General features: G+C 47.6%; 1 protein-coding gene across 3 annotated transcripts in view; it reads left to right on the forward strand.

Annotated features, from left to right (window-relative positions):
- SLC4A5 (solute carrier family 4 member 5) overlaps positions 1 to 15,580 on the forward strand; it is a 144,031-nt gene that overhangs the window by 69,589 nt on the left and 58,862 nt on the right. For all 3 annotated transcript variants that reach the window (XM_063695780.1, XM_019020982.4, XM_055378109.2), the window contains one exon: positions 4,733 to 4,862. In XM_063695780.1, coding sequence (XP_063551850.1) covers positions 4,733 to 4,862 — 130 coding nt within the window. The remainder of the gene's footprint in view (positions 1 to 4,732; positions 4,863 to 15,580) is intronic.

The following is a 15,580-nucleotide window of genomic DNA, read 5'->3' on the forward strand; positions in this document are numbered from 1 at the left end:
GTCTCTCTCTCACTTCTCTGTCTCTCTCTCTGTCTCTCTCTCTCTCAGATCTTTAATTAACTCAGTGTAGCTTTTCTCTCTCAAACACTTTTGTGTAATCTTTCTCACACTTACACTTACCACACCTATATTCTCTCTACATATAGCCTCTCTCTCCACCTCCCCAGTCCTTCACACATTCCTTTTCTCTCTCTCTTTTTCTCCCCCCAAACCCCCCTTCTTCTCTCCCCACACCTCCCCTGGTGCTTAACTGGAAACAAAAGTGAGTTTGTTGTGTGAAGAAGAGGACCTGTGGAAGTAGCAGCCAGGGAGGCAACAGCGGAAGCAGGCTGGGGCCAGAGGCAGCATCGACAGCCAGGGACCCCAGGGCTCAGCTGTTCCAGGGAGCAGGTAATGCCCCAGGCAGAACTGGTTTGCATCCTGCTCTCTGCCTGTCTCCTCTCTCCGGGACCTGTCCATTTATTTGCCTTCTTGTCTGGCCTTGAAGGGGAAAGGGGATTCCAGACTTATGGAATGGCAGGCACAGGGGCCCAAGGAGTATAGCATGCCCTCCTCTTCAGGGATGTGGTCTGCTGTGGCTGGGGTCAGGGTGGCTGGGTGAGGGACATGCTAGAACCTAGAAAGGCAGGTTAGGGCTAGATTATGAGGGATGGTTTGAGCTATGTCACTGACCTCTAGGCTTTAGGCAATAGAGAGACATTGAAAGTTTTTCAACTGGTGAATAACATAATCAAATCTACATTTTATTTTATTTTATTTTTTATTTTCTTTTTCATGCCATCCTCCAAGGTACAACAAATCTACGTTTTAAAAGAGTAGTTACTGATTTCTGATCCCAGGGAGAATTGGTATGGCCCCTCAGAATCAAGCAGTCACAGTTTTCTCAATTTTAAGAAAAAATAAGGTTATTTTCTCAATTGTTGGTTTTTTGTCTATAAAATTTCTTTAAACATTTGGTGTCTGCTAGCAAGCACCAGCAATCAATAAGACAATGGAAAGGATGTAAGTTAAAAGTAATAGGCTGGGTCCAGTGGCTCATACCTTTAATCCTGGCACTTTAGGAGGCTGAAGCAGGTGGAGTTCTTGAGCTCAGGAGTTCGAGACCAGCCTGGGCAACATGGTGAAACCTCGTCTCTACAGAAAATACAAAAATTAGCCAGGCATGGTGACATGAGCTAGTACTCCCAGCTGCTCTGGAGGCTGAAGTGGGAGGATCACTTGAACCCAGGTGGTGGAGGTTGCAGTGAGCCAAGATTGTGCCACTGCACTCCAGCCTAAGCAAAAGAGTGAGACTCTGTCTCAAAAAAAAAAAAGTAATAGAAAAATTCAGAAATTTAAAATTCATTTAAATACATGAGTCCATGAGTTCTGTAGATAATAGTGTGTTCTGCTGGTAAAATGATTTCTAACTCATATGTATAGTGTTTTATGGTGCTATTCAAAGAGAACCATGACTCCCAGGAGCCCATTGTGTGAACATGTTTGAAATGTTTTAAAAGCACACTCTACTGCTACATAGGGAATGGGATTAAATGGGACAACCAGAGGCAATGGCAACAGTAGGTGGCTATTGCAGTGATAGGAGCAGATGATGAGAGCCAGAACCAAGATGGTGGCAAGGGGTGGGGAAAAAAGGAGAGAGCCAAAAAATGTTTATGAAGCAAATGAAAGACATTAGTGTCCAGTTGGACATAGATTGTGAAAAAGAAGGAGCTTCAGGAATGAGTCCAGCATTGTCTAGATGGGTAGGTGGCTAGAGGTGCTATTAATCAAAACAGAGGAGAGCAGGGCTGGGTTGATGGAAGAAGGGATGCAGAGCTGTTTTGAATATGTTGAGGGTGACTTGAGAAGGCTGCCGAGCTTCCAGAAGGAGCAGTCCAGTTGTCAGTTGGAATGTTCAATACACATAGGTGTATTGCCTGGACACAAGGGTGACCTCATTTATAAAATGACACCACAAATAACGTGAGCTAGCCCAGAAGGAGTGTGGAGAGAGAAGAGAGAACAAGATGAAGCAGAATCCTGGGGAAGATCAAGATTTAAGTGTTAGCCAGGCAAGAGGAACTAGGGAAAGATATTGAGAGAGAATCTTCAAAGAGGGAAAATATCAAGAAACTGCCATGTTATAAGAGCCATAAGTCACATTTCAGTTCAGAGGGGCGATGATCACCTCTGAAGTTCCAGAGAGATAAGCCAGACCATAGCTTCTCAGTGCTGTTGGTTTGATTGATTTTATTAGCTTATTGGTTTGACAATTAAAATAACAAGAGGGATCGAGGGCAGGGGTTGTGAATTTGGGTGCATGGCAATAAGTGAGATTAACGGGACACCAGTAAGAAGTACTGGGGACTGTGGCAAACTAAAAAGCATATGTTTACCTAAGAAGGCACCATCATCAACTCTCATGGATTGTTGCCAAGCAGGAACGTGGGCACAGTGATCAGAACATCTGACTTTTCAAGAAAAGTCAGAGATCTGGATTTCTATATGAAATCTTACAATTCTTTATCTTAGCAATACTTTCAAAAAATTTCATACTCTGCGAGGCCTGAATTAAACACACTTTTGAACTGTCAGTTTGAAACCTCTGCCTTTGTCAATGTCCTTAGCATGGTGGGGGCTGAGCCAGTGGCAGCAGGCCGGGAACTGATTGGGCAAGGAGGAGATGGAGACCATGAGCACAGACCACTACTTTAGGAAGTATGGGTAAAAGAAAGAAGAAGGCAAGCGGGAGAGCTAAGGAGACAGGCAGGGTCAGGGAACGTGTCTTGGGTAGGAAGAGCTGTTTCTAGGCTGAGAGAAAGAGGGTGGAGAGAGGGAAGTTGAAGATCCAGGTGAAGAAAGACTAGCTGATGAAATAAGGATCTGAAAGAGTTGAGGGGATGGAAGAAAGGATGTTGATGGATTTCGTGCCTGGAGGCCTTTATTCTCTTGGTGAAGTGGGGTAGGAGTTGAATCAAGAAGCTTGAAGAGAGGAGCAAAGGTTAGGGACAGCCTTGAGGGACACAGTAAGGGCGCTGACAAGGATGCATGGAAGGTTGCTGCACTTGAGACTTGCTGAGGGGAAACCCTTACAGTGGGGCTCATGGGCCTGGGTGTGGGTGTTGGTGGTGAGGGGCTAAGCAGCTGTTACCTTCCAAGCCCTGTGTCAGGCATTTCATTCTCTTACCTGTTGTATTCCTCCCAGCAGTCCTGCTCACTCAACTGAGTTCACTTGTGAATAAGTGGCAGCCCCGAGACTCACACCCTTGTCTAGCTGGATTGGGATTCTATTTGATTCCACCACACTACCACTCCATGCTGCCATCCCCACCCCAGCCACCCCCCAGCCCAAGCCCTCAGACACACCTGCAGAGGAGACTGGGCCAGTGAATTCTTGTTTGGGCATTGCCTGGCTGCTTTGATTGGGAAGTCAAGGGGAAAGAATGGAGGATGTGATGAAGAAAAGAGTAGAGGTCCATGAAGAAATAAGTGAGGACAGAAGGGAATGATGAACTGAGGAAACAGGCTGGAGGAAGGGAAGACCTGATGAGGCCCAGGAGACAGTGAACGAGAGATTGCGTCGGGGCAGGGCAGTGGGGTTCCTGAAAATTTCAATATGAGTGTGAAGATGAGGGGAAGGGAGGTGAGGTAAGGATGACTCCAGGGTGTCTAGCCTGTGCAGTGGGGTGGGCAGGGATGCCTTTAGTCATGGCATTGGTCACCACTTTGACATCATGCCATCTCTCTGTCCCTTGCTCACGTGCTGAACCACACTCACCAGCACGTTTCCACCACAGGGTGTCTGGAACATGCAGAGCACTCTTCCTCCAGATCTGCAGAGTGGCTCGTTCTCATTTTTCAAGTCACAGCTCCAGTGTCCCCTCCTCAGAGAGTCCTTTTGTGACCATGCTATCTACTGTAGCTTCCCTGGTCATTTTGTTTATTTTAAACAACTTATCATTGAAATGGTCATTTATGGATTTGTTGACTTGTTTATTCTCTGTCTCTGTCACTAGAGCACATGCTCAAGAGAGCAAGGACACATAGGTCTTCTTCATAGCTTTATTTGGCACATAGTAGGTATTCACTGGAGAGAGAGAGAGATGAAGAAAAAGAAGGAAGGAAGGAAAAGAAAGAAAAAGAGAGAAAGAACACAGGTGAAGTGTGTTTGGGAGAGGAATGTTGAGTTTTGAGGTGCCTGGGAGACACCCAGGAAGTGACTTCCAATCGGCAGTTGGAAAGCAGGCTGGGGCCTCAGGAAATGGACTGCCATCTTGCCCAGGAAGAAAGCGGGCCCACATGGTACAAGGGTGTGCAAGCTGTCCTTTTGCATGGCTGACTGCCTTTTCAAGACCAGTGTTGGGAGTTGGCTTGTTTGGGGCCCGGTGGGAAGAAGAACCCCTCAGGTGGTAAGCTGAAGTTGGGTCAGAGTGCTTCTCACTTCTCTCTTAAGTTCTGGTTCTTGCTGCTGCCCTGGCTTCGACCATTTCCCATCATTCTTCACTGCCAGCTACAAGACCCTGGATCTGAATGCAGACTAAGTCTTTTCATCTCTTTTATCTTAAAGAGTATCTCGCCCACCTCTGATTCATGGTTACAGGAGTCCAGCATCGCCCAGGAGCTGGACTTAGTTTTACAGAATTAGAAAATACTTTTCCCTTGTGCTTGCCTCCTACTCCATTTCTGTTGGCCTTGTGGTCCTCCTGCCTTCCATGGGACGCTCAGCAGACCTGCTGCCCTTCTTTTGCAGGGTCCCCAGCTGCTGAGCAGCTCCAGGACATCCTGGGGGAGGAAGATGAGGCTCCCAACCCCACCCTCTTTACAGAGATGGACACTCTGCAGCATGACGGAGACCAGATGGAGTGGAAGGAGTCAGCCAGGTGAGGCGGGGCCCCACGAGGGAGGTGGGCACTTCAGTCTCGCACAGCCTGGGCTTGCCTGACCCTCCTGGTGGGAAGTGGCACCTTGTACCTTCAGAGCTTCCTGGCCCACAAAGACCCTCCCAGCTGCCTTCCTTGGTGTCCAGAACTAAGGAGCAAACAGAACCTTATGAATTCCTCTTCATCCTCAAATAAATTAAAGTTCAAGTGGGAAGATAGAACAGTCATCCATGAAACTCTGAGAGTAATACAAGGGCATATACCATTGTCCCTCCATATCCGTAGGGCACTGGTTCCAGGACCCCCTGCTGATGGCAAAATCCACATATATTCAAGTCTCCCAGTTGGCCCTGTGGGACTACCTATATGAAACAATGGCCCATATATGCAGGTTTTGCATCCCATGAATGCTGTATTTTTGACCCCATTTGGTTGAAGAAAACCTGTGTATAAGTGGGCCCATGCAGTTCAAAATCCATGTTGTTCAGGGGTCAACTGCATTCTTCTCATTGTTGTTGTTTTTCCAGAGACAGGGTCTCATTATGTCACGCAGGCTTCAGTGCAGTAGGGTAATCATAGCTTACTGCACGCAGGCTCAAACTCCTGGGCTCAAGCGATCCTCCTGCTTCAGCCTCCCAAGTAGCTGGTACTTCAGTCACATGCCACTGCATCCAGCTAATTATTTTTATTTTTTGTAGTGATAAGGTCTCACTTTTTTACCCAGGATGTTCTTTAATATAAAATGGTTCAAGGTAAATGCTGTAAAAGGGAAAGTAACAAGCAGGCTGGGGTAGACAGCGAGGGCTTCTTGGAGGAAGGAGAAGGTGTGCCCGGCACATCAAGTCTGAATGGTGGGAAAAATCCAGATGGAGAGGGCTATCTGGCAGAGTTTGGGGCTGCAGAGTTGGAGCCATGGAGAAAAGCATGTGGAGCAGAGAGCACTCCATATATACGGAGAGCAGAAACTGGAGGGGAGCCGCACGAAGAAGTCACAGGAGCCAAGGGAGGGGCAGGGTAAGAGTGGTTGGCACTGCTCATATCCCCAGTGCCTGTGACAAAGGGGCCTTGGGACTTAACTGGACTGTTCAGCAGTGCCCAATGCTCCCAAGAGCCCAAGGGGAAGGAAGGCTATGGTAAGAGGCAGCAGGAGGTACCTTCGGACAGGAAGACAGACTGCCGATATTTCTCCACCTTCTTTACATGATGCCACTCTGCCCCCAGGAGAAGAATTTAATTTGATTTAAATCAACTTTATTAAATTAATATTTAATTTCTTTCATTAGAAATAAGGAATAAGGGCTAGGCACAGTGGCTCATGCCTGTAATGCCAACATTTTGAGAGGCCAAGACAGGCAGATTGCTTGAGCCCAGGAGTTCAAGACCAGCCTGGACAACATAGGAAGACCTCGTCTCTACAAAAATAAAAATAAAAATAGAAAATTAGCTAGGCTTGGTGGCACACACCTGTAGTCTCAGCTACTTGAAAAGATGAGGTGGGAGATCACCTGAGCCAGGGGAAGTTGAGGCTGCAGTGAGCCATGATTGTGCCATTGCACTCCAACCTGGGCAACAGAGTGAGACTCTGTCTCAAAAAAAAAAAAAAAAAAAAAAGGAATAAGATTTGTCAGGTCGACTGTAGCTCTAGAGTACCACAAACCATTGTAATATCTAAAATATTTTCACTCCTCGAAGAAACAGTTTTTGCCCCCTTGGGGGCAATTATGCCCAAGTTGAGAGTGCATAGACTCAACTGTGCCCAGGTCTGTCTCTGCATGGGGGCCACCGTGACACCCAGAGCCTGACAGCTGCCCCCAACCATGGCCTGGGCTCTTCCCTCGCTCATCTCCCTCACTAGCCTGGGTAGTTGCTGTGCAGAGCCAGAAGGCACAGGTTTGGACACCCCCAGGTTTTCCCCACTCCACGTACCATGTATCTGGAAGAAAAGCCACTGGGTGTACTAGTAAATAAATCCCTGCGGGCCTCAGAGAGGAACAAATCCCCAGCTCCACATCTGGGCCCGGTCCCTGTGTGGAAGCCATTGAATCTCTTCCTATGATGCCATTCTTTGAACACTTACTGTGCTGATCGATTCACGGCTTGTCTCCTGCAAGTTGCACGGTGACCCTGAGTGGGTGGAACTTTCATTATCCCTGTTTTATAGATAGGAAACTGAGGTGAAGGGGAGCAAGTAGCTCACCAGGGGTCAGAGCATGTAGGTGGCTGAATATGGATTCCAGTCCAGGCCTGTCTGACTTCCCACTTGAGGGATAATGGACTTTGTCTTCCTTTCCTCATTTTCTCAGCCCTTTCTCTTTCTGTCTCTAACTTCCAGTGACTGTTTTGACTTCCAGGGAAGGACATAGGTCTGGAAGCAATTCTGTTGGGGTCAGAGATACATGGGGAGAGCTGCAGAGCCCAGGATGCCTATCCAAGATTGACAGGGAAGGGGGACATTTCAAATGACCAGGACCCACCCTGGGTTATTATGTCTTAACACCTCTGAGGGGCCAGGGCCTGAAGCCACTGCCCGCCCTGAACGAGGGCCTCTCCTGCCCAGAGTGAGCAAATAGAGAGGAGGAAATCTGGGCAGGGCCTTCTCAGAGGCCCAGGAAGGGGAAGGTGCCTTCTCCACACCCTGGACAAGGTCTGCATCCAGAAGCCCTAGCCATGGTTGCCAGGACCAGACCCTCCATGAGGGCCTATCACACACACCTGTGGAGCCCTTGCCAAGAAGGCCTTATGGCCCCCAGAGACCTGACTATCACCAAAGGCAAACCACACTGTCTCTATTCTCTCAGAGTGTGGATTCACAAAGCCCTCTGCACTCCAGACCCAGTGAAGGAACCAAGAAACTGTAGATGAGGATGTTTCTAGAAGGGGGCTTCTCCTAAAACATAAAGGGGTCTGGCAGTTACCATCTGCAAAGTGGTAGGTTTCCCTGGCTTTCTGAAGATGGCATCTGAGGAGGTCCTGGAAGAAAGGCCATCAGGACCTCAGGATAACCTGGCTCCAGCCAGCAGTGAGAAGAAAGCAATGACTAGAAGTTAAAGTGGTCGAACCCAATTCTAGGCAGATCCCAAACAGGAGTAGCTTGAAGGCCAGCTTGGGGACAGGAAAATGTGGGAGGAGAGTAGCTTTCTCGACTTCTGCTCCACCCTTTTCTACTCTCTACAGCTAACCCCATCTGGTTTCCAGATAACTCTCCAAGGTATGACCAGCAAGCCCCTAGTGAAGTCAGAAGAAGGGTTTGACAATCAGCCAAGAAGCCCACCATGGGCCTGAACAGTTTTGCTGGGCCCTCCTCCAGGCAAACTACAAGGTTAGAGGTGCTTGGGACAGAGCTGTTTGAGGCCTGTCACCCCCACAAAAAAATAGCAGTTTCTTCAGTTGACAGGCCAGTGGAGCCACTCAGGGAAGCTAGAGATCTCAAATGTTTTGAGAATCTAAGAATCAGCAAATCATAATGGGTTCTGGGCCTTCTTAGAGTAACAGGAGAAAATGATAGGGAGTAGGGGACAGCACCTCGCACAGACACTCAGGCTCCAAGAGGGTTATGGTCCACAATGCCCATGTCAAAGAGAATCGGGGAGGGGACCCTTTAATAAAAGTATTTAATTTGCTGCAGGGAGTGTTTGCTTTATTGAGTTAGGAGATTAACAGAGTGAAAATCTCAAATCCGCAAGGAATTTTCCCTGGCGGTGCTTTGTCGGGAGTTATTAGTTTGGGGGATGTTTCAGGCCCTTGAAGGAGTCACTCCTGGAGGGATTTAAATGGCTTTTTGAGCTCTGCTGAGCCTTGCACCATGCACATAATGGGGACTGTGTGTGCAGCGTCATTTCTAATGTGATCAATGCTGGTAGGTCAGGCTGTTAATAAGATAGATTTTTATTAACTCTGTCTCTAGCATTCCCATGAGGGAAATGCAGCTGGCTGTTTGCTGATAATGACCTTGCCTGAAGGGAGGGCTGGATCAGATTGGGTGGGGGCGACCACCTGACTGTGAGCAAACTATTTACCCAGAATTCCATCCTCTCTCATGCCCACCTCTGCCTGACTGCAAGTGGAGGGCTGGGAAGGAGAATGACCTGGGTTGGAACCCACCCAAGTGTGGAGGGCCCTTTGGGGTTACTCAGAAATAACCAGAGCTTAGCGCCTCCCAAGAGCTGTGAAAGCAAATTCCAAATCCAAGCTGCTTCTGGTCTCAACTCAGAGCAGACCATAAACACGAACCTGCCAGAAGATTCTTATGAGACACATGCTCTGAGAACGTTCCTGCAGTGACCGGGAAGGGCAGGAGAAGTGGGTCAGTTGTTGGGTCAAACCAGATCAGTATGTTTTCAAAAGCCCTGAATGGTTCTATGCACATAGGCAGGGATGCTCTCACTCCATACAGGATGGAGAAAGCTGAACTTTCTGTTTCAACCCTGAAATCACCCTCATTAAGATCCTGTATAGTCCAGGCACAGTGGCTCATGCCTGTAATCCCAGCACTTTGGGAGGCTGAAGCAGGTGGATCACCTGAGGTCAGGAGTTCAAGACCAGCCTGGCCAATATAGTGAAACCCCATCTCTACTAAAAATACAAAAAAATTAGCCAGGCGTGGTGGTGGGTGCCCGTAATCCCAGCTACTCAGGAGGCTGAGGCAGGAGAATTGCTTGAACTTGGGAGGCGGAGGTTGCAGGGAGCCGAGATCGTGCCATTGCACTCCAGCCTGGGCAACAAGAGTGAAACTCTGTCTCAAAAAAAAAAAAATCCTGTATAATGCCCTCTTAACATCATTTCCTATCTTAGTGTGGGGCAGGAGGCATCCCCAGCCCTCTGGTTTCACCACCCATCTGGAATCAACCTTCCAGTGGAGCCAGAGCTGCCCACTCAGTTTAAAGGAGAGTAGGATGCTGAGCTCCCAGTGCAGAAATCAACAAACTTGGTTCATTCATCAACTAATATTTATTATCTGCAAGCCCTGAGCCTGCTAGAGATATAAAAATGGAACATGGCAGATGTTGCCCCTGCTCTCTTGGGCTCTCAGTCTAATTGGACACTGAGGCAAATAAGGGGGCATTTGGTAATGGGGGCACTGTGAAAGCAGAGCATAGGGGCATCTAATCCAGGCAGGAGGGGCCAAGGAAGGCTTCTAGGAGGAAGAGATGTTCACATTGAGACCTGAAGGATGGGTCAGAGTTAGCCAGGAGAGGGTAGGGAAGTGGGAAGAGGCCTCTGGAACAGGGCAAACAGACACATAGAGGAAAAGGCACAGGTTCCCTGTGGCTGGACTATAGAATAGGAGGCAGGGAATGGCAGGGCTGATGATGCAGATTCTATGCCAGCCATGTTGCAGTGTTGGAACTTGGTGCTGAGAGCTTCAGAGGACCACAGAAGGGTTCTAGGTGGGAAAAGGACAGAATCGTGCATATCCTTAAGAGAGTTCATCTCATTTAGTGTGGAGAATGGATAAAAGGGGGCAAGACTTGACTAGTTAAGAGGCTGGTCCAAGGGAGAGATGCTGGCCGTAGGGATAGAGAGAAGGGGTAGATCGAGACAAAATTTAAAAGGTCCAATTGACAGGACTTGATAACAGATGGCACGTGGGGACAGATAGTCAGGGAGACACCCAGAATTCCAACCTGAGCTAGTGAGTACCTCATGGTAGCAGCTTAGAAAACACAAATGTAGTAGTAAAGTTTTATTACATTGGATATTTTTACATTTTGTTTTAGGGGAAGTTGATAATGAATTCCATTTTGGACAGATTCTATTTGAGGAAACTCCAAGTGGAGATGTCCAGGGGTCATCATGTGGCCACCGTGTCTGGAGTTCAGTAGAGAAGCATAAATTTGTGAGGCATCAGCATCTAGGTGGAAATCAAGCCCACAGAAAAGGATAAGGTTGCCCCTGAGGTCTGTGAAGTGAGAAGAGAGCCCAGAACAGAGTCCCTAGGAACTTCAGTATTTGCAGGATGGGCAGAGGAAGAGGAACCCACGAAAGAGACTGAGAAGGGGCAACCAGGAGGTTAGGAGGGGAATGGAAGGAGGGCTTTGTCCTGGAAATCAAGGGCTGAGAGACATTCAAGATGAAGGGAGGGGATAACAAGTACCACAAGAACTGAAGCGCATCCGCAGGATGGACCTACTCCCGCAGTCTGAGGAGGGGTAGGGCAGAAGCCAGAGGGCAGTAAGTGGAGAAGAGTTAAAAGTAAAAAGCTGGGTTCACTTGACAGTTCTTCCAAGATGCTTGTCCATGAAGGGCAGGAGTGAAGGAAGCCTCTTAAGGGGAACATGGGCCAAGGGAGATCCTTTTGTTTTTGAGGGTCAGTGAAGTCTGAGCATATCGTAGGCTTACAAGAAGTGTCCAGGGAAAAGAGAGTGATTTAAAGGGAAAAGAAGTTGAGGGAGGCTGCTGGATGGAGCAAGGCGGCCCTGGGCACAGGTGGAGGGGCTCCTAGCAGGGAGTTGAGGGAATTCCAGGCCGGTCTCTGGTTTGAGGAGACAGGTGGGGTGGAAAAGCGACTGTAGGAGCTGCAGATGGCTGGTATACATGAGCCAGGTAAGCAGCTGCAGGCTAGCAGCCATCGCTCTCTTGTTTTATTGCAGTGGAGTCACGCATGGAGATTTATGGTCAGATGAAGATTTTTAAGGTTGTTTGACTTCCACCTTCCGCTGATCTAATGTTCTGAATAATTATACTCTTTGTCATTATCCAGCTGCTTTTATGTCCAGTATCTAACTTGGTCCTTCCCTCTCTCTATGCTAGTCCAACACTGACACTTGAGGCTTATGTTGGTGAAGTAGGAAAAAGGGATTTTTATATGAATCAGAACCTGGATCAAGCCCCAGGTAAAAGGTTCCCTGAAGTCTCAGAGGCCCTGGGTTCCATCCAGTGCTCTCACAGCTGGCAGTGTGACACAGAATGAGGGCTATGCTAGGGGCTTTCATCCCTCAGGGACTTAGGATAACTTACAGTTATCCCAGGGTGGAGCTGCAAAAGAGACCTTCAAAGTCCTGCAATCAGACAGGGGAAGCACAAGTCCACACCCATGGGGACAGCCAGGCAGTGACACAAGGCCATCACGCAGTTGACCCAGGATAGTACAATCAGATTAGTTGGCCAGTGAGTGAGATTGGAAGGCTAATTAAGTGAGGAGAGATGGGAGGGACTGGAGCACTCAGGAAGCTCTTCCCAGATAGGGCACAACTGGCTGGCAGCTCCTCAGAACCCTTGGAGCTGGTCTGCAGGAGCAAACACCTCCCCCAACCAAAGTCATCCCTGGATAGCTCACTCAGTTGCAGCTGTCAGAAGGGGAATAACCCCACCATCAGACCACCTTCATGTCAAAACCCCTACTTGATTTACCTATTCATGTGTATTTTTATATATCCAAATATATATTTAAACTTTTTATTATGAAAAATTTCAAACACAAAAAGTAGAGAGAATGGTCCCCATCACCCAGCTTCATCAAAGTTTCATATTTATCTATCTCCACCACTTTTTTTGTTTGCTTTTGGGGATTTTTTTTTGTTGTTTGCTTTTGCTGGGGTATTTTAAAGGCAATCCTGAATGTTGTAAACATTTCAGTACACATCTTTGTGAATTAGACTTCATTGTAAACACAATGCCGTTATATTTCCTAATAAAATTGAGAAAAATTCCTTACTATAATTGGTTATCTAGTCTAGATTCAGTTTCTCTTACTGTCTCAAAAATATCATATTTCTGTTGGTTTATACAACTTAGAATCAAAACAAGATCTACACGTTGATTTTGGTGGTTATATCTCCTGTCTTGTTAGGATCACAGCCATCAGACTCCAGAGATGCCAAAGGAAGAGTCCTGCCTAAAAACCCTTTGGCAACAGTACTTTATTTTTTTTTTTATTTTTCATTTTCTGAGATGGAGTCTCGCTCTGTCACCCATGCTGGAGTGCAGTGGCACAATATCAGCTCACTGCAACCTACGCCTCCTGGGTTCAAGCGATTCTCCTGCCTCAGCCTCCCGAGTAGCTGGGATTACAGGCGCCCGCCACCATGCCTGACTAGTTTTTGCATTTTTAGTAGAGATAGAGTCTCACCATGTTGCCAGGCTGGTCTCAAACTCCTGGCCTCAGGTGATCCACCCGCCTCAGCCTCCCAGAGTGCTGGGATTACAGGCGTGAGCCACTGCTCCTGGCCGGCAGCAGTACTTTACACGAGAGTCAAGAGCCCCCACCCAGCATCTCCATCTCTGGCTCCCACAGCCTAATCTTGAGTGAGCTGTTGGGGACTGTTTGCGATGCCCAAGGGGAGAGAAATGCCACTGTCATCATCAGGAGGTTTGGGGCTACAAGTAACAGAAGCCCACTCAGGCTAACTCATACAAATGGAGGGAGCATCACTGGGACACTGGGATGACTTCATGGTCCCCAGGGGCATGATCTCTCAAGGGCTAGGTCTGGGAAGCTGGCCTGTCCTCTTTCTCTCTGCTTCTGGTCTCTGCTTCTCTCAGGGCATCTTCTTTACTCTTCTGCAACCAGCTTCTTCTGCTTGTCCCTGCCTTTGGCCAATCCTCAGCTTCCATGTTCACATCCACCCTACTCAAGGGACCATCCCACAGCAATTCCAAATTCTTCATGGAGAATCTGATCTGTCCAACTTTGATTGCCCTATCACTGGGACCCAGATCAGAGGTATGAGGAGGTATGGGGAGGACTCGCTATATCCTAGAGAGCACATCCCCATGGAAGACAGGGAGAGCAGACACCCCAAATATGTCTTTCATACCTGTAGTAATGAATATGTCTTTCATACCTGTAGTAATGAAGATATACACTTAATGTAAGCAATCCTTTGGCCACAGTTCTGCCTCTAATACCAACCAGAACTTTCAGAATTCTTCAAGTTGCCTATGAGAGTATAGGTGGTGCAATTTTACAAACTCAAACTCATCCTCCTCTTGAAGGAGAGAGAGACCACACCCCATCTCTGTCCATGGAGATCTGCTGATGTGACTGCAGCACTACATCAATCCCTAGAGCAGTGGAAAGGTGGAAGCTCTAACTTCTGAGTCTAGGAGAGCTTTGGAGAGGTTGTTTTATCCACACTTTTCTTCTTTCATTCCAAAAATAGTTAAGGGGATGTTGTGTTAGGTCCTGTGGGAGAATTAAAATGAGTAAAATATGAATCTGTTCTTAAAGAGCTTATGATCTAGTACAGGTATCAGCAAACATGTTCAGTTAATGGCCAGACAGAAAATATTTTAGGCTTTTTGTGCACAGATGATCTCTTCCCCTGTCCTTTTATTTCCCCTCCTCTCCCCCCTCCTCTTCTCTTTTTCTCTCCTTCTCCTCTCCTTTCTCTCTTCTGCCTACTCTTTCTCCTTCTTTACAATGCTTTAAATATATAAAAACCATGCTTAGCTATCGGGCCATACAAAAACAGGCTGTGGGGTGCTTGGAGCCCATGAGACATGATATTTCAACCCCAATCTGGTATAAAGCAGGCATGTGCTCATACACATAGCTAACTAAAACCCAGGGTGGTATGTGCAAAGTGGTGAGAACAGGCTCTAGAATCTAAAGACATGCCTTCAAGAGACATGCCTGTCTCTTATAAGCTGCATGACCTTGGGCAGGCTCCTCATCCTCTAAGGGTCTCAGTCTCCTCACCTGTACAATGAAATAGTCACAGACCTACCTCATGAGATAGATTTAAGGATTAAATGAGATAATACCTGTTAAGTGCTTAGCATAGTGCCTGGCACATAGAAAGCCCTCAGTAAGCTTTAGCTGTTGTCGTGATTAGGAAGTGTTATGTGATAAATGATAAAAAGTGTGATGCGAGTTAGAGGAAAGAGAGGTCTCCTCAACCTTGGCCCTTGGGAAGGCATTGTATTCCCAACTGGGAAGGAGAGGTGGCTTTTGAACTTGGCCCAGAATAGCAGAGGTGGAAGAGAGTGCCTAGGTGAGGAGAGGGCCTCTCCTGAGAGGCAGTGAAGGTAGGTACCAGCAGACTCTGAGGGAGGCAAACCACTGCGTAGATGACAGTCCCCTGGGGCAATTACAGGGACTTCCTGGATACACAGACAAGTGGCCCTCAGAGAGGTTTTGGTTCTAGAAGCCTCTCCCTGAAGGAGCCCATTCAGAATTTTTCAGTAACTTTGTCTGATGGCATTCACTTAGCTGTGGGCTCCCCTTCAACCCTGAATGAGGACATGGTGTGCAGGAGGATGGACCCTTCACCAAATGCATGAGCTTGGGAGCAGAGGCCACCCCCATTCCATTCACCACAGCTCCCTCGAATGCCACACCTCTGCCCCATCACCACCAGCTGTGCCACTGCAGTTCATCACTGTCTGGGAAGGAGTGTTTCTCCTGTAATGCCCAAACTGTACTGCATCACCAAAGGCCCTCAGTGGAGGTTCCTAGGCCACCAAAAGGAAAGACTTTCATTCAAAGGGAATCAGTCAGCCATGGGAGGAAGTGGGGTTCATTGCAGAACAAGACAGAAGGCCCTATCTATCTGATCCCAGTCCCAGACATATCTCATGAGTAGAGATGAAAGATCATCCTAAGTCTATGAAACACTGGAATCACTTAACTAATGATTAACTCATTCTGATTCTATATTCAGCAACTTTTTGGTGATAATTTGGCTTACCCTGTATATCTGCCCATAAGGAGAGAATGCAAAGGCTAGAGGATGAGCATAACAAACCCCTATAACGATTGTAAATCTCACTGTAAA

Source organism: Gorilla gorilla, chromosome 12 (genome assembly GCF_029281585.2).
Source record: "Gorilla gorilla gorilla isolate KB3781 chromosome 12, NHGRI_mGorGor1-v2.1_pri, whole genome shotgun sequence".
In the NCBI taxonomy this organism is placed as follows: domain Eukaryota; kingdom Metazoa; phylum Chordata; class Mammalia; order Primates; family Hominidae; genus Gorilla; species Gorilla gorilla.